Source organism: Prinia subflava, chromosome 16 (assembly GCF_021018805.1).
Source record: "Prinia subflava isolate CZ2003 ecotype Zambia chromosome 16, Cam_Psub_1.2, whole genome shotgun sequence".
In the NCBI taxonomy this organism is placed as follows: Eukaryota; Metazoa; Chordata; class Aves; order Passeriformes; family Cisticolidae; genus Prinia; species Prinia subflava.
This window is the reverse complement of record NC_086262.1, coordinates 16,729,572-16,752,869: the sequence shown is the minus strand read 5'-3', so window position 1 is coordinate 16,752,869 and position 23,298 is coordinate 16,729,572. Positions and strand designations below refer to the sequence as shown.

The window sequence follows — 23,298 nt, the reverse complement described above, 5'->3', positions numbered from 1 at the left end:
TGCAGTGCTGGAATCCCTGAGCTGCTCCAGCCTGGCTCTGCCCAGCTCGGCGAGGGCTGCAATTCCCAGCACATTCTCGGTGCCATCCTGTGTGACATGGAGCAGAGGTCACACCCGGCCCAAGTCCTGCCCAAATCCTGCCCCTTCACACCTGACAAGCAGCTGAAGACAACCTGCTGCCTGCCAGCCACCTCAGCCCGGTGTCACCTCCCTGCCAGGTCTGTCACCATCACCTGCAGCATGCCCCTCACCTCCCCAGGCCACAGGAGCCTGTTCACACCTTGCTGATGCTCTGGAGAGGAGCAGGGACTGCCTGGACAAGCTGTCCCTCTGCTGGGGACACTCCCAGTCCCTCCTGCCCGGGAGGGGCAGCAGGGGTTGTGCTCTCCTGCAGCACCCCTGGTCTGAGCCTCACGGGGGGTTCAGGCCCCCCTGCCATGACACCGTGGGCTGGCACTGCCCGGAGCTGCTCGTGCCACCAGCAGCCTCTTAGCGCTAATTAACCAGTGCTAATCAGGCCGAGGCAGGAGACAGGGAAGGTTCAAGCTGGGGTTAAGAAGGCACAAGGAGGATCTTCCTGCATTAGCCTGACCTCGTGGCCGGTGCAGTCCCAGCACGCTGCAGTGATGGCCCTGCCCTGCTGGGGGTCAGGCCACCACCACCAAACCCTGGCTGTGACCCTCCAGGAGCCTTCTCCTGCTGGACACGGGCTGTGCTGGCCCTCCTGCCATGGGGGCTGTGGGAGCCCCCACTGTGCCCGGCTCCCACGTGAAAATGAAGTTTTCAGCTGGATGCACGAGGTCCCGGGGAGGCCAACCTCTGTGCAAAGGGCAAACCCACTCAGGTCTGTCCTCACCCTCCTGCCCAGCCTGTCCAGGTGTGTCCATGCCCACATTCCAGCCCAGGTGGAGGCCCCAGCCATGCCAGGTGGGTGGGCAGTGCCAGCCACCCCTCACGGCTGCAGGGCACGGGCAGCACTGCCCATGCCAGTCCCTGCTTCTGCCCTGCACAACACCTGTCCCCCTGCACCTCCCTGTCCCCATCACCTGGGGACAGCAAGAAATGGGTCCCCCCACTTCTCCTCCTGAATCAGGGGCTCCCTCTCCTCCCCCATCCTGCTCCACCCAAATAAATTATTGCCCATTTTCTGAGGTGTCCTGCCCAGAGGGGACTGTCACCACCCAGTGCGGTCACCTCGTGCCTCTGCCCCCACACCACTATGCCCAGAGAGCTGCTGGGGAAGGGGACTGCTGCCAGCTGGGTGTTTTCCAGGTGGGCATCAGGGAGTCCCCAGGATAAAGTGATTATCAGTATTGATACCACTCCAATTCTGTGGGAAAAGCAGGCTGGGGAGGGCGAGAGGAGAGCAGGTCCCAGCAGGTCTGTGGGTGCAGGGACAGGAGGTGAGAACCCTGAGCAGCACCTCTGGGCAGGCTGGGCAGGCGCTGCCAGCAGCACAACCTGTTTGCTCTGGGGATTTCCTGGGGCTGCACAAGGCTTTGCTGTGTCCGGGTCTGCACCCGGGCACTGTCAGCTGTCCCAGCCAGGCCACTGCCCCCAGGGCTGGGCTCTGTCCCTGCTTTTTTGGCTCTCCAGGAAGCATTTCTGGGAGCCACAGCCTGGAGCTGGTGCTGCCAACCTGCTTTCCTCAGGCTTCCTACTCTGCAAACAACTGACTCACCCTGGAAAGAAACTGCTCCAAGATCTCCAGATAGAAAAATCCCTATGAGGGCATGAAGCTCCTTCAGGAGCACATGCAAACCCACAGACACAAAGCTTTGTTCTAGTTCACATTCTCTCCTGTGAGGGACCACACCTTTCCCCTCCCCAAAACCCCAGGCAGGCTCCAACAGGGCATGAGAGGAGGGGTCTGGCAGCTCCCTGTGCCAGCAGCTCAGGGCTGGGGCTCCTCTCCTCCTCCCAAACCAGTTGGGGGCCCTTCTGCTCCTCCCAAGCCCACAAGCACGAGTTCTTCCACTAAATCAGATCCTTCAACTGCTCCATGTGCTTGTGCTGGCTCCCTCGCCACGCTGCCCTGAGCTTGCCTGCCCCCAGGCCTTGTCCCCCCTATTTTTGACTCCAGCTAATCCAGGGATCAGCAGAAAGCCAGAGACCCCAGGGCAGGCTGGCCTGAAATGCAGCCCTGAGCTCTGGATCTCACAGGAACCAGTTTGACCCAGCAGCCACCTCTGGGCTGGGAGCATCAGAGCCAGGGGTCCCCTCTGGTGCGGGGGAAGCCACCCCCACATCCACAGTGCCACATCCCAGTGGTCTGAAATTCATGCAGGGCTGGCAGGGGTTCAGGCTCCTCAGCCCTGCCCTGGTGTGCCACCTTCATGCACTCTGCATGGCCCCGGAGCCTGGCAGCAGCTCCCCAGTCATGTGAGCAGCTCCAGCCTCCAGCCCTGTGCCTCGCTCTTATCCACCCCTCTGCCTCTGCCGCCTCCGTGCCAGGGGTTGCCAGGTGGGAACGTGGCCAGGTGTCCTTGTCACAGCCTGCAGTGTCACCTTGGAGGGTCCTGCAGGGAGGCAGGGCCGGGGCTGTGCTCGCAGTGGCACCGTGGGGGGACTGCAGGGACATTGCTGGGCCACAGCCCCACAGCTGGAGGAGGACAGCCAGCCCTGCCCCTGCCAGCCTGGCAGCAGGACACAGAGGGCACGGTGGGCACGGCACCAGAGCAGGCAGCCCCCTCAGCCCCACTGCCAGCCCCAGGTGACACCATCTGCACCCAGAGCTGGCCGAGCCAGGCTTGCTTATGCAAACCACAACGGGAGCTGTTTCAACCAGTTGGACTCCTGCCTGGCAGTCAGGTGCCTTCCTCCTCCTCCTCCTCCTCCCAAAGGGCTGCCAGTGCCCTGGGCAGCTGCCCAAGCCCTGCGGGTGCCTCTGCCCCCACGCTGTGGGCGAGGGGCTGTCCCTCCCTGGGGTGCCCTGGGGTTTGGGGGGCTGGCTGGCCCCCTGCACCATGTGCTGCTCTCCCCCAGCTCAGCTGTGAGCCAGCCCTGCCAGTGGGGTGTCCTTGGGGCGTCCTCAAGTGTCCCTGTATTGCCAAGGCACAGCTGGCACCACGGGCGGGCACAGGGAAGGGTGTCCATGCACTGCACCCTTCACAGAATCATGGAATGGTTTGGACTGGGAGGGGACCTTAAAGATCTTTTTCCAGCCCCTGCCCTGGGCAGGGACACCTTCCACTATCCCAGGCCATCCAAGCTGGCCTTGGGCAGTGCCAGGGATCCAGGGGCAGCCACAGCTTCCATCGTGCCCAGCTGGGAGCAGAGATGGTGCAGCAGTGGGAAGGGGCTGTTTGCCCCATGGCTGGGGAGTTTTACCCAGCATTGTGCTCACGTTGGCATTTCCCATCCCTGGGAGGTGCAGGAACCCAAGCAAAAGACTTCCTGTGGAAGGAAGGATGCAGGAAAGAAGCCCTGGGGCTGTGAGGCACAGAGGAAGGCTTGGGCAGAGCTGGTCACCCTTCTGTCACCAGCTGCCTCTGCCACACTCACACCTCATGGCAATGGCTCAGTGTTTGGCTCTGCCTGGAAAAACTCTCCCCGGGCTAGGAGGAGCCAGCAGTGGACATCATCTGTTCCCAACATCCCCTGACATTGCAAAACCCGGGAAAAAACCCCGATCCCAGCACCAGGAATCTTCATGCAAATCTCCTCATTCCCAAGCCAGTGCCAACCCTGCACTCTGGGATGCCTGGAAAGCCACAGGCTCTGCACAGGGCTCTGCAGCCTTTGCACAACACTGCAGCCTCTCCTTGCATTTCAACACGGATTACAGGCACTGCCCCCGCCTGAGGCAGCGGAGGACAGGCAGCCCCAGCTCCATCGGGGAACTGTCCCCTCTGCAGTGGCACTGCCAGGCTGCAGCCCCAGCTCCATCGGGGAATTGTCCCCTCTGCAGTGGCACTGCCAGGCTGCAGCCCCAGCTCCATCGGGGAATTGTCCCCTCTGCAGTGGCACTGCCAGGCTGCAGCCCCAGCTCCATCGGGGAACTGTCCCCTCTGCAGTGGCACTGCCAGGCTGCAGCCCCAGCTCCATCGGGGAACTGTCCCCTCTGCAGTGGCACTGCCAGGCTGCAGCCCCAGCTCCATCGGGGAACTGTCCCCTCTGCAGTGGCACTGCCAGGCTGCCGGGGGGCTTTAGGGACCACAGGGATCAGCAGCTCCGTGGGGTGAGAGCAATCCTGCTGGGACAGGAGCTGACACCGGGCTGGGGTGGCACAAGGGATGGCTCCATCCCTGTTTTCTTTACTACAAAATTCTGTGCAACAAAATAAAGCCTTTGCCAAACGAAATGGGCCCCAAGCCAGCTCCTTCCAAGGCTCCCTGGAAGGCTCTGCTCTGTCATCCCGTGGTGGGTGCTGAGATTTTGTGCAGGTATCAGTTTTTCTGTTCAGGATGCTTTTCCAGCTGGATGCCTTTGATGAGCTTTTCTGCAGAGGTGGCATGGAGCTGGAGGAGCAGGGAAACCTGCCTGTGGTGAATGGTAAAACCCTCTGGCAACGCCGTGACGCTGCTCCAGACACAGTGTCTAAATATAGACTCCTCATTTATTATCCTGCAGCTGCTGGGTTTGGTGTGAGAGGAGCCAGGGGCTGCACTGATGCTCCCCTCACTCATGGGACTGCCTGGACACATCCACAGGCTCACGCTGGTGCAAACAGGGTGCAAAGCATAAAATAATCCAAGAACCTTTTCCCTGGGTGCCTCCTGAGAGGTGAGACTGAGTCTAAATCCCCCACACTGCATCCCACAAAGGTTTAGATGTGGCAGCATGAGCGGGTCCTGCCTGGGTGGGAAGGGGGTCCCCCTGCTCCTGGTGAGTGCAGCAGTGGTACCCAGGCTTCTGGCAAAGGATGAGTGGCTTTCCTGTGGCTTCCCTGCTGCCAAAATCCAGGGATTTTCCTCAACCAAACCAGCCAGAGATGGAGCAGAGACGCAGGAGGGGCAGGGAGCCATGGGTGCCATCGAGTGCCAGGCCTCCATCTCCTTCCCTCTGGGATGTGCAACAGAGAGATAAATCCTGGTGTGACCCTGGTGCTTGGCAAACGATCCCCTGCCTGTAGTGCCAGGGAGACAGCGAGTGCAGCCAGGCTGAGCCCTGGCACCCGTGGCTGCCTTGGGTGAGGAGGCATCCCTGCCTTCTGGAAGCCCCAGGAAAGCCACCCATCCTTTGGCGGGAGGCCGGGGTGCCTCCAGCAGCACATCTGGCAGAAAGGGGTGCAAAGCAGGGATGCCCTGCGTGGCCAGGCAGCCAGGCTGGGCTGTGGCCCTGCTGGGACTGGCAGCAGCCATGTCCCCACTGCTGGCACCGAGTCCCATTGAGACGGGGCCAAGCGGGACGGAACTCCAGGCATCCATCCTGCCTCTCCTGCCTCCCGGGGCTCCCGGCTGGGTCACGCAGGGACACCCGGCTCCCTGGGTGGCCAGGACCCTGCTGCCAGCACTGCCAGCACTGCCAGCACCACCAGCACGGCCCTGGCCAAAGGAACCAGCCCCAGCTCCCCAGCCTGTCCCCCACCGCCACCCAGAGGGAAACGGGAGGCTGGGAAGTGCCAGGAAAGGGTTAAGCCATTCATCGTCCCTGCTGGAGATGGAGCCACAGCAGCACCAGTCCTGCACCCCACACACTGCTAGCGGCACCTCTCAAGGGTCTCAGAAGCCACTGGGGCTGCCTCACCCCACCCAGTGCTCCCTGGGGACAATGGGACAGAGTGGTGGCAGCAGCAGAGGCAGCCTGGTGCCCACTGTGCCTGTGCCACCTGCTCAGGAGGGGACTGGGAACCTGCCTGGCACTCCTGCTGCACACCCAGCCTCACCTGGGCACTGGGAGGGTGGACACAGCCCCTGAGCATCCCCCAGCAGGGACAGAGGGGATATCCCTGCTCTGGGCATGCCAGCCCCTGGCTGGACACTGAGCCTGGTGGCTGCAGAAGCAGCCAGTGCCCATGGACATGAGGGATTTCAGAGCCAGGCTGCTGTCCCCACACAGGGACAGCCAGGACCAGGCATGGGGCTCATGAAAAAGCCACTTGGAATGACCCCCACAGGTCCTTGCCCCCCCCAGAGTGTCCCCACTGCCATGGGGGCTGCAGAGAGGCTGTTCCTGCCACTGGCCCACGGGGACCTGCAGCACCACAGACCTCCCTGGGCCTTTTGGGGCTGCTCCTCCTTCTCCCCTCATTCCCTTTCCAGGCAGCATCCTATGCACGGATTTTCAACAACCCAAAAAATCCCCAGACGTGATCCCTGGGTGACCTCCTCCTCCTCCCTGTGCTGACATCTGCTGAAGCAGCACAGAGGGGACACAGGGACACCCTGTTTCTGCCTCCCCCCTCGGCCCCAGAGGCCTTTCCCCTGCTTTCCCCCGGTTTAGGAGGGGCATAAACCCTTGGGCAGTGGCTGGTATTTGGGTAAGAGGCCGCTCTGGGGTACAGAGCCAGGAGCACGTGCTGCTGCTGTCCTGACACAGAGGGCTGGGGCTGTGCCTGGCCACCAGCACAGGCTCCAGCAACTCTCCCACGGCCGCCAGCAACACCCCCGGGAGCCCCGGGCCCAGCTGTGAGAGGTGACAGGCAGGGGAAGAGCTCAGTGGGGAGCTGAGCCTGCCTGCCTGAGGCTCTGCCCTCTCTGCCTGCCCTGGAAGGATTCCCACTGCTGCTTTCCCACTCCAGGACTGCTGCTGTCCTGCTGGGAGGAGCCCTGTGCCCATCTTCGATGGGATACCGTGCCACAAAGCTCCTTCCCCGCTCTGCCACGCTCCTCACCCTCCTTTGGCTACCAACTGTGACCCTCTCCCACCTTTCCTAACACCCACCAAGGGATTTGCAGGCATAAAGTGCTCGCTCCGTGCCATGGGTGCTGCTGGCATCCACCTTGGCAGACACCCAGTGCTGTCCTGGAGAAACAGGGGCAAAAACCTCACCCTGGCACTGCTGAGCCCAGCCTGGGCAGCCCCTGGGCCCGGCCATCGCCCCCGGCCACAGACAAGGGTCCCGAGGCAGGGAGGCAGTGCCCGGGCAGCCAGAGCAGGGGACATCCAAAGAAGGAAAAGATCTGCATGGATGGAGGAGCAGGCAGGGCTCCCTGGCTGGCCAGCCCATACTGTAAAAGGAGTGGGAGCAGGGAGTGCACAGCTCTGGCTCCAGCAGTTTTAAGATGGCTGTGAAGCGGAGAGAAGGAGGAGAAGGAGGAGAAGAAGGAGGAGGAGGAGGACATTAACCCTCCCAGCACTGCGCTGCAGCCAGGAGCACTGCAGGGAGATGAATGGCAGCTTTCCAGAGGCTCCACTTAGCAGTAGATGGATTGGGGACCACTCAACTCCCACCCAATAAAATCCAGCTGGGGATGCTCTCAGGGCTGAGCTGGGAGATGCTGACCTCACATAGGCTGTGGGAAGGAGGAGGAGAAAGAGAAGAAGGAGAAGGGGGCACATGACAAATAAAGGGGGTGACCCACCATGGGACAGGACATTCAGCAGGACTTTAAAGACCCCTTGAATACAGACTTGAATACAGACCCCTTGAATACAGACTCCTGGGGGCTCAGCACAGCAGAGGGGCAGGAAAGGGGCACCCCTGGGTGACACCTCTCTGGGTGCCTGCATTGCCATCCCTTGCTGGCTGCTCACCAGGGAGCATCAGAGCCAAGTGACTGCTCAGCTTCCCTCCTCTTGTCCCTGAGGACACTCACGTGAATATTCACGTTTTTCCTGCTTAATGTTTTCCTTTAAAAACATCGGGCTTGGCCTTCATGGTGCTTTTCTGCAGGATTCATCAGAGCTGCAGCGACTGGAGGAGCAAAGGTATCGGGCACTTAACAACAACTTCCCTTCTCCAAAGTTTTAATTGGTCATTGACGTCAAGTGATTATTGAGAATTATTAATTAAGAAAGCATTTAAGAGCCTGGCTTTTGTTGAGGTTTTGCCATTACAATTAGTTTTTCGGCCAACAGGAGAAACATCAGCCTTTGCCGTCACTTGGAGTGCAGCAAAGTGCCCATAATTAATTTCCCTTTCCGCAGCGAGTGCTTTGCTCTGACCTGCCTTGGGGACTCGCCTTTCTCCAGGTGTGCCAACCACAACAGCCCTGGAAACACCCAGCCACAGGGACATCAGCAGGGGAACATCATGTCCCCTCCAGCCCCTCACAGGCTGCAGGGATAGCGGGAAAGCATCCTGGCCACACGCCCTGATCCTGGGGAGGAGGCCACCCTGCCTTTGAAAGAGATTTTCTTTTCATCTCCGTCCTGCCCTGGGGAAGCAGCTGCCTCGCAGGTGCTTGGCACTGAGAGGATGTGTTTTGGCAGCCTAACGCTTTCCAGGAGTTCCCTCAAGCCCCTCACACACCGGCAGCACCCACCGCAGACAGCAGCAGGATGCTGGCGGGGTGAGCTGAGGCTGGAGAGGCAGGATAACCCCGTGGAACGGGGCTTGAGCACTGCCTGATCCTGCCTCAGCCTGTGCACAACCCCGGGCTGCTCCCTCCAGCAGCAATTGCTGCCTCTCCACCTCTGCTGGGGCACGAGCAGCTCCTCCTTCCCTGGGGGATCTGGGTGCTGGCGCATCCAGGGGAGGTTGGGAGGGGTGCTGAGGGGCTGGCAGGCTGCAGCGTGGGTGCCAGCACAGTCCAGCCTTTCCTGAGCAGGCTGCAGGGATGCAGGGATGCAGGGTGCAGGGATGCAGGGTGCAGGGATGCAGCCCAGCCCTGCGCTCCCAGCCGGATGCTGCTGCTGCATTCCCTCACAGCACCCCAAGTGCAGCACCAGGAGGGACCAGCAGCCCCCGCTCAGCAACTGGGTCAGCTAAATATAAATGGAGCAGCCCCAGAACCAGGCGCCTTCCTGCCTTGCATCACTGACACCCTAAAAATCATGGCCTGGGGACAGGGGCTGAGCAGCCTCGAGGCGCTGCCACCTCACCAGAGGCTCTGCTGAAGCTGCTCCTTGCTCCAAGGGCTCCCACCCTTCGCCCTGCTCATCCAGGGCAGCCACCACGGAAGCGGGGGACCAGGTGGGACAGATGCCTGCAGGACAAGGACACCAGGTGGGACAGATGCCTGCAGGATGGATGTTCCCCGGAGGCCAGGGCTGCAGGCTGTGTGTGCGCTCCTCCACACACAGCAGGCTCCCAGGAGGGAGATTTCCATTTATCCAAACCAGGATCAGCTCCCAGGCACCAAGGCAAGCAGCTCAAACCCCCTCATTAGGGCTGGGCAGTTGCCTCCCAGCCCAAGGGGTGCAGGCAGGCACCCACAGGTTCAGCTCTAGGGTGAGGTGCAGCAGCCCCAGTGCTGCACACCCCTGGGTAAGAACATTTTGTAGGAAGAGTGCAGCAGGATGGGTTAGTCCCAGCTTGCTGCACCCCAAGGGCAGATGTCATCCCCAGTGCAGCCTGCCCTGCAGGTTGTGGGTGCAGTAAATCTGGTGTGGAGCCCAGGAGAGGCAGGTTTGGGGTGCCTTGGGCTGCTCCCTTCACAGCCTTTTTGGCACCGTGTGGGAAGAGAGGATGGTGCTCATCCTGCACCCTGCACGCAGCCTGAACAGCCCTTTGCAGCCTGCAGGTCTCCAGTTGTCTGCAGCTGAACATCACCCAGCCCAGAGGGTTGGTTATTAGGGAAAAACACTTTAATGAGGCAGCTCATTAAAGGCAGGAACAGATTAACCCAGGCACCTGAGGAACTCGGTGACTGCCGAGTTCAAGAATAGGAGAAAGAGGCCTTTCCCTGGCAACGGTGGGAGATGCTGCCTCAAAGCAGTGGGATGAGCCCTTCAATCCTCAAAGCCCTTTCAAAGCCCTGCACCCTCCCAGGAGCTGTGTGAGCTCTGGAGATGAAAGATGCTGGGAAGGGTGGACCACAGCTTGAAACCTATGAAAACACCCACTGAAATACAAGCGGAAAATACTCCTTCCCCAATAGTCAACTTCACGCACTGCCTCCTCCACTGATCAAGCAAAATCCCAGCACCAGCGTGGATTCCAGCAGGGATGCTCCAGGGAGAAAGCCTTTGGCAAGACGCAACCCTGCTGCACAGGAGCGACGTGGGAGGAGAGGCAAAGGCGATGAGAGTTCAGAGCTACGGTCACTGCAGAAAAATGAACCCTGGAAAAAAAAGTCCAGCTCCATTTCCCATTACTGGGAAAAGTTTGCAGCCCGCCCCTTTCCACAGGCAGAGGAAAGGCTGGTGAGTGGTGGAAGCCCGGGCGAGTGGGGCACCCTGAGGATGCCAGGGTTACCTCAAAGCCACTCCAGCAGCAGGGCGAAGAGTCAGGCCCGTGCCACGGCTGTTATGAATGAAGGTGGGAGCAGTGCAGCTAAAGATAACTTTGTGAGCAGGTACTATTTATAGCAATACTCTCGGGCTTCTGCTTTGTGCTTCCTGCGAGGCTCTGCGGGATGGAGGAGCACTAACTGCCGTGGCTGCGGGGAAGGGCCCGTGGGCATCACCGAGCCCAGCCACAGGACTGAGGCCCTCGAGGAACGGGGCCCAGCGGCGGCGGCTGAGCTGCCACCGGCCAGCGGCACTGGCGCGGCACCGGCCGGGCGCTGGGAGCAGGATGCTGGCGAGGCTGCTGCCATGCCGGTTTCCATGGCGACTTCAGCACTTGGCGCGAGATGGAGATGACGGGATCAGCCAGCGGAGTCACTGAGCGGAGCTGGCGTCCTCCGTCTGCCGTGGCCGGCGGCACAGCCCCGCCAGAGCGAGCGGCTGGCACAGGGCGCGCACCCGGCGGCCTCGGGGCATCTGGGTCCCCCTCGCCGTGCAGGGAGTGTGGAGCTGCCAGTTGTCCTGGTGATGCAGAGCCTGCATCACCCATCGGCCCCTCCCTGGCACCTCCAGGAAAGCTCTGCCCAGGTTCTGACCCCAGCCCTGTGCTGGCCACCCAGCATACCCAGCACTGGAGCACCCATTCAGGTCTGTGCTCAGGCTCTGCCCCAGCACTGCAGTCCCAGTCCCACTGGGGCTGTCCCCCCAGCAGCAGGACACTCCTTCACATCCCAGTTTGTGGCATCAGGGCCCGCTGGCACAGCCTGGCAGGGTGGGACCCAGCTCCTGTCTGCAGCCAAAGGAGATGCTGCAGGCTGGGGCTGAGCTGGCACCGGGACAGCTCTGATCCTCACTGGCCCCTGGCCCCGCAGAGGCTTTCCCTGGCTTACAGGTAATCTAAGATCAGGCGCTCCAGCCAGCCGTGCCTGGTCAGACACACAGGGACACCGAGCAGCACTGGGGAACCGAACACCTGCAGCATGTGACTCCCCGGCTGGCTCAGCCTCCCCGGCCCCTGAAGAGCACTCCCTGGGGACCCCAGCCCTTGCCAAGCTGCCACGCGTGGCCGTGGCATTCCCGGGCTGCTGGCAGGGAGCACTCGGGGCCGGGGCAGCGGGAGGGGGGCTGGCACCCCTGACACCCCCTCCTGCCCGCGCGCAGGATCCTCGCCGCGCACCCTTTTATTCCAGCAGTGCAATTAGCCTTGCTGACCCCTGAAATCCTCAGCCTCTCTAAGCAGCCATGCATTAAATCCCGGATCCAAGAGTGGAAATAGACTTTGTAAAAGGCTTATGGCCCTATTTATTACATTTTACGCACGACGGAGCCGGACAGCGCGGCAGCGGCGCTGCGGCCGGCACCGGCGCTGCCTCCACGCCGAGGCAGCCGGAGACACGGCCGGGCAGGGCTGCAGCAGAGCCTTGGCGGGTGTCTGCTCCCGGGCAGGCGTGTGCTGCCAGCCCAGCGCTCCCGCAGACGCAGGCCGGCAGGGATATCGATCTAGATGAAAGCCAACACCGCTGCCGGGGCCCGGTAACCGTATCTGCCGCACATTTGTATTCCTCGGAGCAGGGAGCGAGGGCTGCAGCCATCTGCCAGGGAGCTGGGGGATCCTGGGGACACTGCGAGCCCTCCGCAGGGAGCCCCACGCCTGCTCCCCTTCCACTGCACCCTCCACTTCACCTGCACCCTGCTAGGGCCAAACAACACGGACCTGAGTGGGGCATCCCCCAGACAGGACCTGCCTGGACCCCGCTGTGCGATGGGAGCTCGGGGACGTTGCACTGGGGCTCGCAAGGTTGTCCAAGGGCACTGTGTGAAGCCAGGTGTTCACTGCCACATCCCTGGGGTCCCACGGTTTAGCCAGGTGGCTCCTGTCCCGGGGGATGGCAGGGGTGGCAGAGGAGCTGCACACCGCAGGCTGCACAGCTCTGAGCTGGGCACAGGGGGGATGAGGTGTGCAGGAGGCAGAGCCGCTGTGTGCAAAGGACGCAGCACCAAAAGCACAGGGGCAGTGCTCAAACAGCTGAGGGACTTTCTGCTTTCCTGCAGGAAACACAGGGCAGCTCCTGCATGTCTCCAAATCCCAAGGAGCCCCTGCAGCAGCACCAGGCTGGGAAGCTGATCTTGTGTCAGCACTGCAAAGCAGGCGGGAGCAGAGGGAAACACAAAGGTGTTCTCTCCATACTCTTAAAAAGAGCCAGCTGCAGAGTCCTGCAGCATGTGTCCCCAAGTCCCTGGGACACCAGCACACACACACACAGACACAGAGCTGCTCCCCACTTCCTTGGAAGGACCCATGGCACCCTCACTGCAGGGCAGTTGGAAATGTTGCGAGACAAAAGGAAAGGTCACCCTGTGCATCTCTGAGAAACTCAGTTTTTGTGAGTGCTTGGTGCAAGGTGCAAGCCGGGCTGACCCAGGGGGTCACGAGAGCCCCCCACGCCACATGGCCAGACCCATCTCTTGTGCTCACTCCAAAGGCACAGAGCTCTGGTGTGAGTGAAGAAGCAGAAATGGGATGTGCACAGTGCCCAGGTTCTGCCAACACCTGCATCTCAGAGGAGTGCACAGGCCCTGGTGCTCAGGAGGGTGGGTGTCCCTGAATGCCCACGAACATCCCTGGCAAAGGGAAATGCCACCTGTGGGGTGTCCCTCAGGTGTCCCTTGGCATTTCAAAGGCTTGGTCCCACACCTTTCCCTAAAGGTGCTCAAGGGCTTTGCTGCCTGAGGTGCACCTACGGGCAGGAGGACCTTTGCACTTCCCTGCCTTTCCACCCAGTGCCAACGTTGTGGGGGTGACTCCTCTCCAACAGCCCTGACGGATCACCCCGAGGTGCTGCAGCCCCACGGGGCCCTTTGGCAGGGCTGGATGTGGAGGTTTCACCCCTCAGCTCAGCTCTGCTTCAGTGCTTGGGAGCACAGATCCTCCCTCCAAGGGGAGGTGATGGCACAACAAACAGTATTTGGGCAGAGATGGGCCCTGGCCTCAAAAGGGAAAAACCCTGCAGCCCACATCTCCACAGGGTTGTGCTTTCCAACCCGGTCACTGCCGTGAGCTCCCCGCTGACCCGGAACACTGCAAGCCCATGCTGATAATGGCAAGGGGAATAATCCCCCCCAGCCCCACTGAATGAGGTTTAAACTCCCCACAACACCCGTGCACAAAGGTCCCATACCCGCCAGGGCACTGGCAGGCTAATCCTCCCTCCGGAGCAGCTGCTATATTTAGGTATCTAAATGAGACAGAGTGGCTCTTTCCAAAAAAGAGTTCGTTTGGGTTACATAAATACAGAGAGAGACTTGAAAGCTGTATTTCCAGGTCCTTGCACTGCTATAAGCGAGCGGCAGAGATGAGGACAGTCTCCCCCTGATAATCTGCCTTTCATGTATTTTTGACTCAGCTGGAACTGCAGACGGGTCCCCAGCTCCTCTGGGCAGATGGGCAGCGGGCACTGGTGGACACTGAGGTGGACACTGAGAGGAGGCAGCCAGGGCAAGCAGTTCCCAGTTCTCCCCAGGGAAACCACTCTGCATCCCAGATGCCCCGGCAGAGGAGAGGAGAAGGCAGCACTGCAGGCAGGCCAGGCAGCACCACTCCCAGCATGGGCAGAGGAGACAACAGGAGCAAATAAAGGCAGCAGCTCCTTTCCCATCCATGCTGTCCCAACATTCCCTCCATGACATTGCTCTCCTCCTCTCAGTTACCAACTTCCTTCCTGCTGCATCCACTTCCACATCCCGAAGCCTCTGGCCCCATGGAGAATTCCCAAGAGGATGTCCTGCACACCTACCACAGCTCACCCCAAGCTCCAGGGGCTGCTGCCCAGTTCAGCTGCTGGGGTGGGCTGGGGGGTGCTCAGCAGTGTCCCCTCCAGAGCTGGGTGACAACATGTACCGTGAGGGCTTCTGGGGACACGGGCCACGTGCTTTCATTTTCAAAATATATATAAATACACATACTTATTCCTTCTTAAAAGGACATGGCAACAAGGGGAAAAAAAAAAGCAGCTCAAATACCATCCAACCTTTCAGCCTGAGAAAACCACACAGTTCTCACAGGCTTGAGTTCTGTTACCTGGGAAATGGGTTCTAGCACTCGAAACCCGCATGCGCCAGCCTCCCTGTGGGGCCCACACAGAAACAGAAACTTCCTTTTTAAGAAAAAAAATTGCGATTTTTTTTTTTCTTTTCATTATCAGCACGATTTGGTCGTGACTGTGTGCAAGCCTGCTCGAAAGGAGAAACGATGCTGGTGGTTTAAATCTCCAGCTCTGCAGAGCTCTGGGGTTGATGCTGTTCGAGGGGAGGTTTGAAAAGCCTCCTGTCATTAAGATGTGGGAAGGTGGCCTTGAGCCACACACACCTGGCACGGGCACAGCCGCAGGTCCCCGAGCCCGGGGGCAAAGGGAAGCAGCTCAGCAGCCTCGGTTTGCAGGGAGCCAACAGGAATGCAGAGCTTAATTAGCTGGAAGCCAAGGCCCGTGGAAGTTGCAAACATTTGCACCGAGGCAGGGAAGGTGCCAAGAAATCAGGACAGAGGACTGAAGCTGGACAAAGTTCAGCCCTGCCGTGCTGGTGCCCGGTGAGCACCCTGTGAGGGCAGGAGATGGTGCTGGCAGCTCACTTGGCATGAACCAAGGTGCAGCCCCCGGCCAGCTCTGCCTGCAAGCCCTGATCCCACAGGCAGAGGGATCTCACCCTGCTCCCAGCCCTGCAGTGTGGGTTCTGCATGGGCATCACATGTGGAGCAAAGGATCGTGGCCACCAGCTCTGTGCCCACCAGTGTCACCTAAACCGTGGAACCCAGGGAGGTGTCAGTGTGTGGCACCAGGTGTGGCCTCTGCAGGGGAAAGAGAGCCAGAGCCTGGCCCTGCTTCATCCTTCCAGGAGAGCCACGTTTGTCACCTCCAGCTCCTCACTGTCACCCCGGCACGTGCACAGCCATGGCTCCAGTGTGACCAGTGCTGGCCTCAGCTCCAACCCAGCCCAGCTGCAACCCGGCCCTGCCAGTCCTGTGTGCATGCAAGGGGTCACGGCAGTCTCCTCAACACCCTGCAGCTACAGATGCACTTTCTTCATGAAAAAATAATAACGCTACCCCCTCCTACCTAGGAACCGGGCTAAAAAAAATGCGAGAAAGGCTCAGCAAAAACGCTGCTCGGCAGCTCCCCTGCACCCCCAGGGACAGCTGGGGCTGCTCCAGCCCTGGGTCAGCTCGTGGCAGGACAGCCAGGTCCCCAGCTGTCACTTGTGAAAGCCGCATCCCCGCTTCCGCGGCGCAGGAGGGAGGAGGACAAACATGAAGAGAGGCAGCTGGGCTTCCTTCCATCCCCACGGCCCCGCCGGCCGCCCCAGCCCCGCTCAGGACGCTCGGCCCTCGCCACAGGATTTCCTCGCTCTTGACGTCCATGAAAATTAGGAAATGAGGGTTCCTCGGGGAATAGGTGGGGAAGGCGGCTTTTGGCAGCGGGGGAGAAAGGATGATACTCCCCACACCGCTCCCCCCGTGTGCCAGGGACAAACCTGGTTCTGCAGCCTCCCCGGACTAAGCGGGGAGCAGAAGTGACAGCAGTGGTGAGCCTCTGCTCTCTGAGTCAAACTCGCAGCAAACTGAAACAGGAACCCAGGGGCCTGGCCATGCGCTGGCTCAGCAGAGGGGCTGCGGCCGCAGGGCGAACAGGAAGAATTCAGAAAATGCATCTCAGTAAAGATATGCTGCTGCCCTGCAACTGTAGTCCCTGCGAGAGCTTGAGGCGCCACCTCAGCACAAAAACATCCATATAAAGCATGTACTGCTCATCCCAGGGGAGGGGAGAAGTGTCACATCAGCCCTCCATGGTCTCTCCAGCCTTTGTCCCCATCGCCAGGCTCCTTTCCACAACTGCTGGGTGGGCATGGGGACAGAGATGTGAAAAGCTCCTGGCACCCTTCACCATCACTATGCGTCCCCAAGGAAACTCCTGGTGCTGGGGTGCCCACCCAGCTCCCAGGGCCTGCTGGCTTTGCCTCAGGACAGTGGGATGTGAGATAAGGGAAGTATTTTCCCTAAGCCGCACATGGCAGAGATCAAAGGTTACTCTGGCTACTGGCTGGGGCCGTGTCCCCAGGGCTGCCACCGCCTCTCCACATCCCCCACCAGCAGATACCACACTTGCCACACGAAGAACCCCTCCCCCTGCAGGGTTTCCAGATCTCCCGGGGCCAAGGGAGATTTCCAGCTTTTACTTTTCCCTGTGTTAATTCAGAAGTGAACCGGTTTAATGCAGCAGCTCGGCCTTGGCTGTTGCCTCCACGTGGGGAAGTGCAGTGAGACGGGGCTGGATAAGGACAGGGCTGACAAGACCCTGAGCGCAGCCGGGTCTGTGCAAAGTCCTCCGGCGTTTCTTGGAAGCTCCCGTTATTGAAAGAAAAAGGGAAAAAAAACCAACCGCCATAAATAGATAAATAATAAGTTGTGAGCCAGAGTTCAGGAAAAGTGCTGAAAAGCAGAATGGCCGAGAGATAAGGGAAGGGAAACACATTGGCTGGGCCATCACCCAGGGCCTACGGTGCCAGTGCCCCTGGAAGTAGGTCACTACCTCACCTGACCACCCACCCCATTAACTTCAACCTTGAGTCCCTGGCTCCTCACTAAAGCACAGGCAGCTCAGAACATCGCTGTGCAGGCACTGGAGAGGAGGTGGCTCTGTGGGCAGCCGCAGGTGGTGGGACCCTGCCCTCGCAGGCGCTGAGGGCCGGGGCTGCCCGGGGAGCCGCAGCCCCTCACGGCCGGGAGCGTGGGGCTCACCCCGGCACGGCCGCGCTGCCGCGGCTCCGGCGCGTACAGAGATCCCCCCTGCTAAATCACTCCAGGCTGCCAAGCAGTCACGAGAAATATAAGCCCGCGCCGGGTTGCCATGGAGCAGGGCTCAGCTGCGGGAGCCTGAAGCCGATTCCTCCGGCAAACGTGTCTGCGGCCCAGGCCCTGCCAGCGCCTTGGGTGCCACACGCCAGGGCCCGCTGCAGCCGCATCGCTGAGGACAGCACTGGCCCTTCCCTGCCCCGACACAGCCCCCAGGGACAGTGCCACTCGCCCTGGTGACACCGTCTTCCCAGAGCCATGGGCATGCACAAGTGGTGGCTTCGGTGGTGGCATTTGGCAGCGACAGCACGGGCTGGCCCTGCGCAATGCCTCTGCCCCAGCCCAGGGGTGTCCCCAAGCCTCCATGGTGCTGGCACGTGCTGGAAAGGAGGAATGATGTCCTTCATGGGATCACAGAATTGTTTGGTTGGAAGAGACTTTGAAGCTCATCTATTCCACCCCCTGCCATGGCAGGGACACCTTCCACTGTCCCAGGCTGCTCCAAGCCCTGTCCAGCCTGGCCTTGGGCACTGCCAGGGATGCAGGGGCAGCCACAGCTTCTCTGGGCACCCTGTGCCAGGGCCTGCCCACCCTCACAGGGAAGAATTTTTTCCTAATATCTATTCTAACCCTACTCTTCAGTTGGAATCCATTCTCCTTGTCCTGCCACTACAGCACTGCAGCTCCCACATTCTGCCACAGCCCCTCACCCCACCAAAGGGGATCTCAGAGCCTGGTGGGCTCCTGCCCTTGGCACCTCAACAAACCATCTGCCAGGGGCCAGCCTGTGGCATCCCCGTCCCCAGCCCTGCACCAGGGACATGGGAGCCATTCCCCAAAACCAGGAGTTTGAGGTTAGAAGGGGCATTCCCAGCGCATTTTTAATTAGACAACCATCCGTGCCAAAGAGCTCGTGTAAGTGGAGTTCCTCCCTACAAAAAGGCTTTTGACATTGGAAAGGTTAATGTGAGAGAGATCTCTCTCCCTCACAAAGCTCCCTTTGCTGGAGGCCCTCGTTGAGTCCTTAATTATTCACCTGTTGGAGAGGTGCCTTTCCATTACGGCATGAGAGCGGGGCAGGGATGTGCAGGCAGGCAGGTGGGGGAAACCCCCGGTGTGGGGCACCTCTGGGGCACTGCCAGCGTGGGGAACATCGGTCACAGTTGGGGGGAAGGCAGGCAGATGTGTGGGGAGGCTCTGAGGGGCAGGTTCCAGCCCTCCTCTCCCCCCAGCTGCTGCTGGCTGCTCTCTGTCTCCTGGCTCAGCTCAGACTCTGCTGTGCTCGCCAGCCTCCGCAGCCTCTGCTGTGGTGGGGACAGCCACCAGCACCCTCAGCACCCTCCAAGCCCTGCTCCAGCACGGTGACAGCCACCAGGACACAGCCACCCTGCTTCCCAGAAAACTTCAGCCTTCTCCAGCCCTGGCACTGCAGCAGCCCTTCGAGCCACGCTGCAGCAATGCAGCTGAGGATGCATTCTGCACAGGCCCTCGGGCTGTCTGTCGTCCAAACCCACCCCAAATCTTCGAGAGAGAAGCCACAGAAGAAGCAGGATATCAATCAGCTCAGTGAGGAGTATCAGAAATCAGGGATGCATCCCCACTTCCTCACGAGAAATGCCAACGCAGCACGGGCTCGCTGTGCCTCCTGCACTCATCGATGGATTAAGCTGTTAGCAGGAGGCTGGGAAGTTAAAGAGGGAATATTGTATTTCAGTACATGTGATCTTTAAACATCCCTCCGAGAATCAGCCTGGTTTTCGGGTGGTTTTTTTTGTTGTTTTTTTTTTTTTTTTTTTTTTTTTTTTTTTTTTTTTTTTTATTTTTCCCCCCCTGCTGCACTTTGTTTGGGGTTTTTAATGGAATTGAAGCTGTGAGAGTCACAGTGCTCCAGCCTCTCACAGGGATGCTGAGAGCTGCTCCGTGGTGCTCTGGGCAGAGCTGCCTGGCTGGCACTTCCCAGTGCCTGGTGCCAGCAGATGAACCAGCTACAACCAGCTTCATACCTCTGAGCAGCACAGTTGCACAAAATGGATTAAGCAGGCCCAGAAATGACACATTTTGAGGCTCAGCAGAACAAAATCACTTTTTTCTTTTTGTTGAAAAAGAAAAAAAAAAAAGGAATAAAAAAAGAAAGAAAAAAGGAGTTGGCATGAGAAGGGCAGATATCAAGTGAAAAACCCTGATTTGCTTTCTGTAGCAATGCAGGTACCATGTGAATCATCGCTGTCCTCGATATGTAAATAGAGGTTAGCAGGCACCCTCAGCACAAACCCTTATGAATAAGGGACTGATGCAGATACCCCTGCCAAACCTTCCCCGAGAACCTTGCTCAGGATCCCTCCCCTGGAGAGGATCACCTGGCACCTGCACCAACTGCGCCTTTCTCAAAAACCTCCTGCAAAAGCAAGGGCTGGGGAGGAGCACAGGCAAGAGAGCAGGAGAGTCCCAGTTCCTCAAAATTTCCACGAAGGAAACGGCTACAATTCATCATCTCGTGGCCTCCTGACAGCACAGCCTCTCAGGATAATGTGCTCTCATGCTGGAGCACTGGGGTTTTTGGGGAAGCAGCTCTGGGGCTCCACAGAGGAGTCAGCAGCCCAGTTGTAAGCAGAGGCTCGTACAGTAGTAATGGGGAGAGACGTCAGCGCCAGCCCGGCCCGCCTCCCGCTCCCAGTTAGAAGGCAGCATGTGACAGAGCCAGGGCTGGAGCCTTCCCCCGGTTTCATCAGAGGTTAAGGTACAGGCACAACACATGCTTACAACTTCAAGCGCTTCTTAAGCAAACGCATGCAAATCATAGCTGGGGGGGGGGGCTGTTTTTTCTTCTTTTTGCCGTCTTCTCTTGTCTTCCCATGCCAGCCCTGAGCCCCTCGGCGCACGTGGGGACAGAAGAGGAAATGGAATTATCGAAAGCAGGCGCCGGATGGGAGAGCACAGAGGGGCTGCACGGGAGCTGCAGCGAGCTGCAACGCTGCCCTCGCCGCTCCTCTCCTCCCACACCTGCAGACTTCGGACCAGCGCTACCCGTGCTGCTCCCTCCAGCACAGAGCACGGCGGGGACAGAGAGAGAAAACAGGGGACACAGCCAGCTACGTTTCATCAGCACGGTCTCATTTCAGCACAGGCCATTTCACAGTTCCAAATTTTCCAGGGAATGTTCACAACATGGTGGGCTTGCACCAGAGAAGGATGACAATTCGTAGGATTTTTTTTTTTCCCCCCACCCTTAGCAGTCCCTTTTTGGAAGGAGATTCTTAAATTGGCACATCAAATGCTGACCAAAAAGCAAAGAAAAAGAGAATGACGGCTCCAGGCACGTGCTGCAGCCGTAAGGGCTTTTTTCATGTCATGGTTAACAGGCGGAGAACAGGAGGGTTATCACAGGGAAGTGGAGCCAGGAACTTTCACCTGCTCAGGGAGCAACGGGGCAGGTGGGAGCTGCAGCCTTTCTGCCGTGCTCCAGGGGATGGCATCCCACACAAGCAGCTCGCTCCGAGGGACACAGTCCCACACAGCCGGCCGACGGTGCCCTCAGCAATAACAAAATGGAAAAAACCCACAAACTGCTTACAAAATCTCGGCCCGCTTCTCACCTTTCCTGACCCTTCTGCTGTAATCAACCTGTCAGCGGCTGCTGGTTAAGAAGCCAGGCTGCCTCCCCCTGCTCTGCCCCCACAAGCCGCCCGGTCCCGTGCCAAGCCGGAGCGCTCTGGCGCTGGTGCATGCGAGCAGAGGTGCCGGGACTACATCAATCTGGCTGGTGGCAAGCCCTGCCTGGTTCTGTCTGGCACACGCACCGCGGGCAAATCTGATTTACCAGCTCTTGAGCCCTTGTTTGTTTTGAACCCAAACGGCGGCGGGATTAGCCCTGGTGCTGCTCCCCACAAACACACACACACTCCTGCTGTCTGCAATCGCGGGGCTGAGCTGGTGAGAGAGCAAGGGTTGGGATGAATGTGCTCGCTTCACAATCAGAGCTATTTTGTAATCCGTGGTTATGAAAGTGAAGGGTCGGGGGGATGATACATAACTACAGAAAACTCTTCCCACTTGCGGCAGCCTCATCAAGCCGACTGCGAAATGCTCGGGCTCAGCCCCGGCTCCGGCTCCTGCCCGGTTTATTGTATAGCGCCTCTCTTGCAGCCCCCAAAATGGAAAAGCATGCGAGCCCTATAGCCAGCACGGCTCGCTCTCGTGATCCCGCCGGAGCTGCCAAGGAGCCTTAATCTGATTTTAATACCCAGCTCCGTCCAAAACACAGCCCATCCACATTTCGGAGCCGGCGACTCGCAGCACCGAGACCCCTGTCGCTGTCGCACTACCCCCCCTCCCCAAACCTCCATCCCCCAAGATCCCAGCCCGTATGCGTGGAATTGACGCTCGGCATGACTCATCCCACAGCCCGGCTCCAGCAGCCCCCACCGCGCAGCCCCCTGCGGAGCCCCCCCACCGCCCGCACCGCGCCGCCCCCTCCCCACCTTCGGGGGAGCCGTAACAACCGCGAGGGGGTGGTTCTGCACCCAAACCCATCAAGCCACCAACTTGTCCCCTGTCCCCCTAAACCCCCCGGCCGATGGGGGGACGGGGGGGCGCGGGAGTCCACGTGCGAGTGGTGCTGAAAGCGCCGGCGGGGCTGCGGGGCTGCGGCCGCCCGGGAGCCCCGGGAGGGGCGCGCACAGCCCCGCGGGCGGGCACGGCTCCGCAGCCGCGGGGAGATCGGCACCGCCGCACACCCCGGGGCACCCACCCGGCGGGCCGGCCGGGCCCCGCAGCCCCGCTCTTCCCCGGAGCGCCCCGGCGAGCAGCGAGGGGGGGTCCGTCCGTTCCCCCCTGCAGCCGCAGCGCGCCGCGGAGCCGCGCAGCACAGCCCCCCCCGCGCTCCCTACCTGGCTGTCAGCTAGGTAACTGAAGACGAAGGAGGAGAGATCCTCGTCGAGCAGAGAGCTGCAATCCGGCCCCGGCTCCGCCATCTTCCACCTCCGGCTGGGGCTGAGCACCGAGCATGCAGCAGGCGCGGCGGCGGGAGCCGGGCGGCCGGCGGGGCGGGGAGCGCGGAGCGCCGGGGCGGAGCCGCCCGCAGCCCCCGCCCGCAGCCCCCGCCCGCAGCCCCCGCCCGCAGCCCCCGCCCGCAGCCCCCGCCCGCGGCTGCGGGAGCCGGGCACGGCGGGGATCGCTGCCAGGGAGAGCCCGGAGCGCTTTGCAGACACGCGTGGGACAGCACTTTGTGTGTCCCTTAGAAGTGCCACCCCGCCGAAGAGGGGGTGCCCAGCACCACCCGCTGCCGCTGCACGGCCCCTGGGTGGCTCCGGGTTTAGATATGTAAGCGCTGGGTGCAGGGTGTCAGGCACATCCAGGCTCTCTCTGGGGCTTTTAAAGTGCGCCGTAGTTCCTGCCGGAGCACCCTCCCCAGGGACACACACACTGAGGGAGCCCACTTTGAGCGATGCCACTGTGCACACTTTAAAATTGTCACCGTTTCAAAGTGGGAGCACCCAACAGCACCAGGAACCTCTCAACAGTCCCCAGGTCACCCCATGTGGAGATACATAAACCCTGAGAGCTGCGGTTGGGCCAGGGGTCACTTCCAGGCTCCACGGGTCTGCACTGAAGTGGGACCAGGGAACTGCAGTAAAGAGTAAAAAGGAGCAAAAGATCTGATTTTCCTTGTTTTCTTTCCAGCTGCTGCTGCGAGCATCTTGATGTCACGCACGTCATCTTTCTGTCTGGGGTTTTGAGGCGTATCCTAAAAGCCCTTTCAGAAATAATTAATGATGGGACCAAAAATCTCATGAATGTTCTATTTACTTACCCGTAGCAATTACATGGGAAAGAGCAGGGCTTGGCACTGCAGCCTGAATTAGCTGATACACAACCAACCAAGTGGCAACACCTGCAGCCTAATGGCTCCAGGTCCTTGAATCCCCTCAGACCGCCTAGACAGGCCTGCAGGGTCACTGTGAAGAGCTGATGGAGCAAAGTGATGTGGAGTTTTCGGGGTGGGGAGCTCTGTGCCAGGCTCTGAGGGGGGAACAGAAAGTGCTTCTTCCTCTGGCAGGAAGGGCCCATTGCCTGTCGGTGTTCTTTTTGCTGTTGTTTCAAAGGCAGAGCTGTTTCCAGCCTCTCTTTTAATTCCCTCTGGCCTCCCTTTGGTTCAGGACATGCTGTGAACACCATGCAAT

At 60.0% G+C, this 23,298-nt stretch overlaps 1 protein-coding gene across 1 annotated transcript in view; it reads right to left on the bottom strand.

The window, feature by feature from the left end:
* Window positions 1-22,175, bottom strand: part of PPARGC1B (PPARG coactivator 1 beta) — a 44,815-nt gene extending 22,640 nt beyond the window's left edge. Inside the window, exon 1 of the mRNA XM_063413123.1 lies at window positions 22,006-22,175. Within this exon, the coding sequence (XP_063269193.1) occupies window positions 22,006-22,089 (84 nt within the window). The 5' untranslated portion in view covers window positions 22,090-22,175. The remainder of the gene's footprint in view (window positions 1-22,005) is intronic.
* Window positions 22,176-23,298: the final 1,123 nt, after the last annotated feature.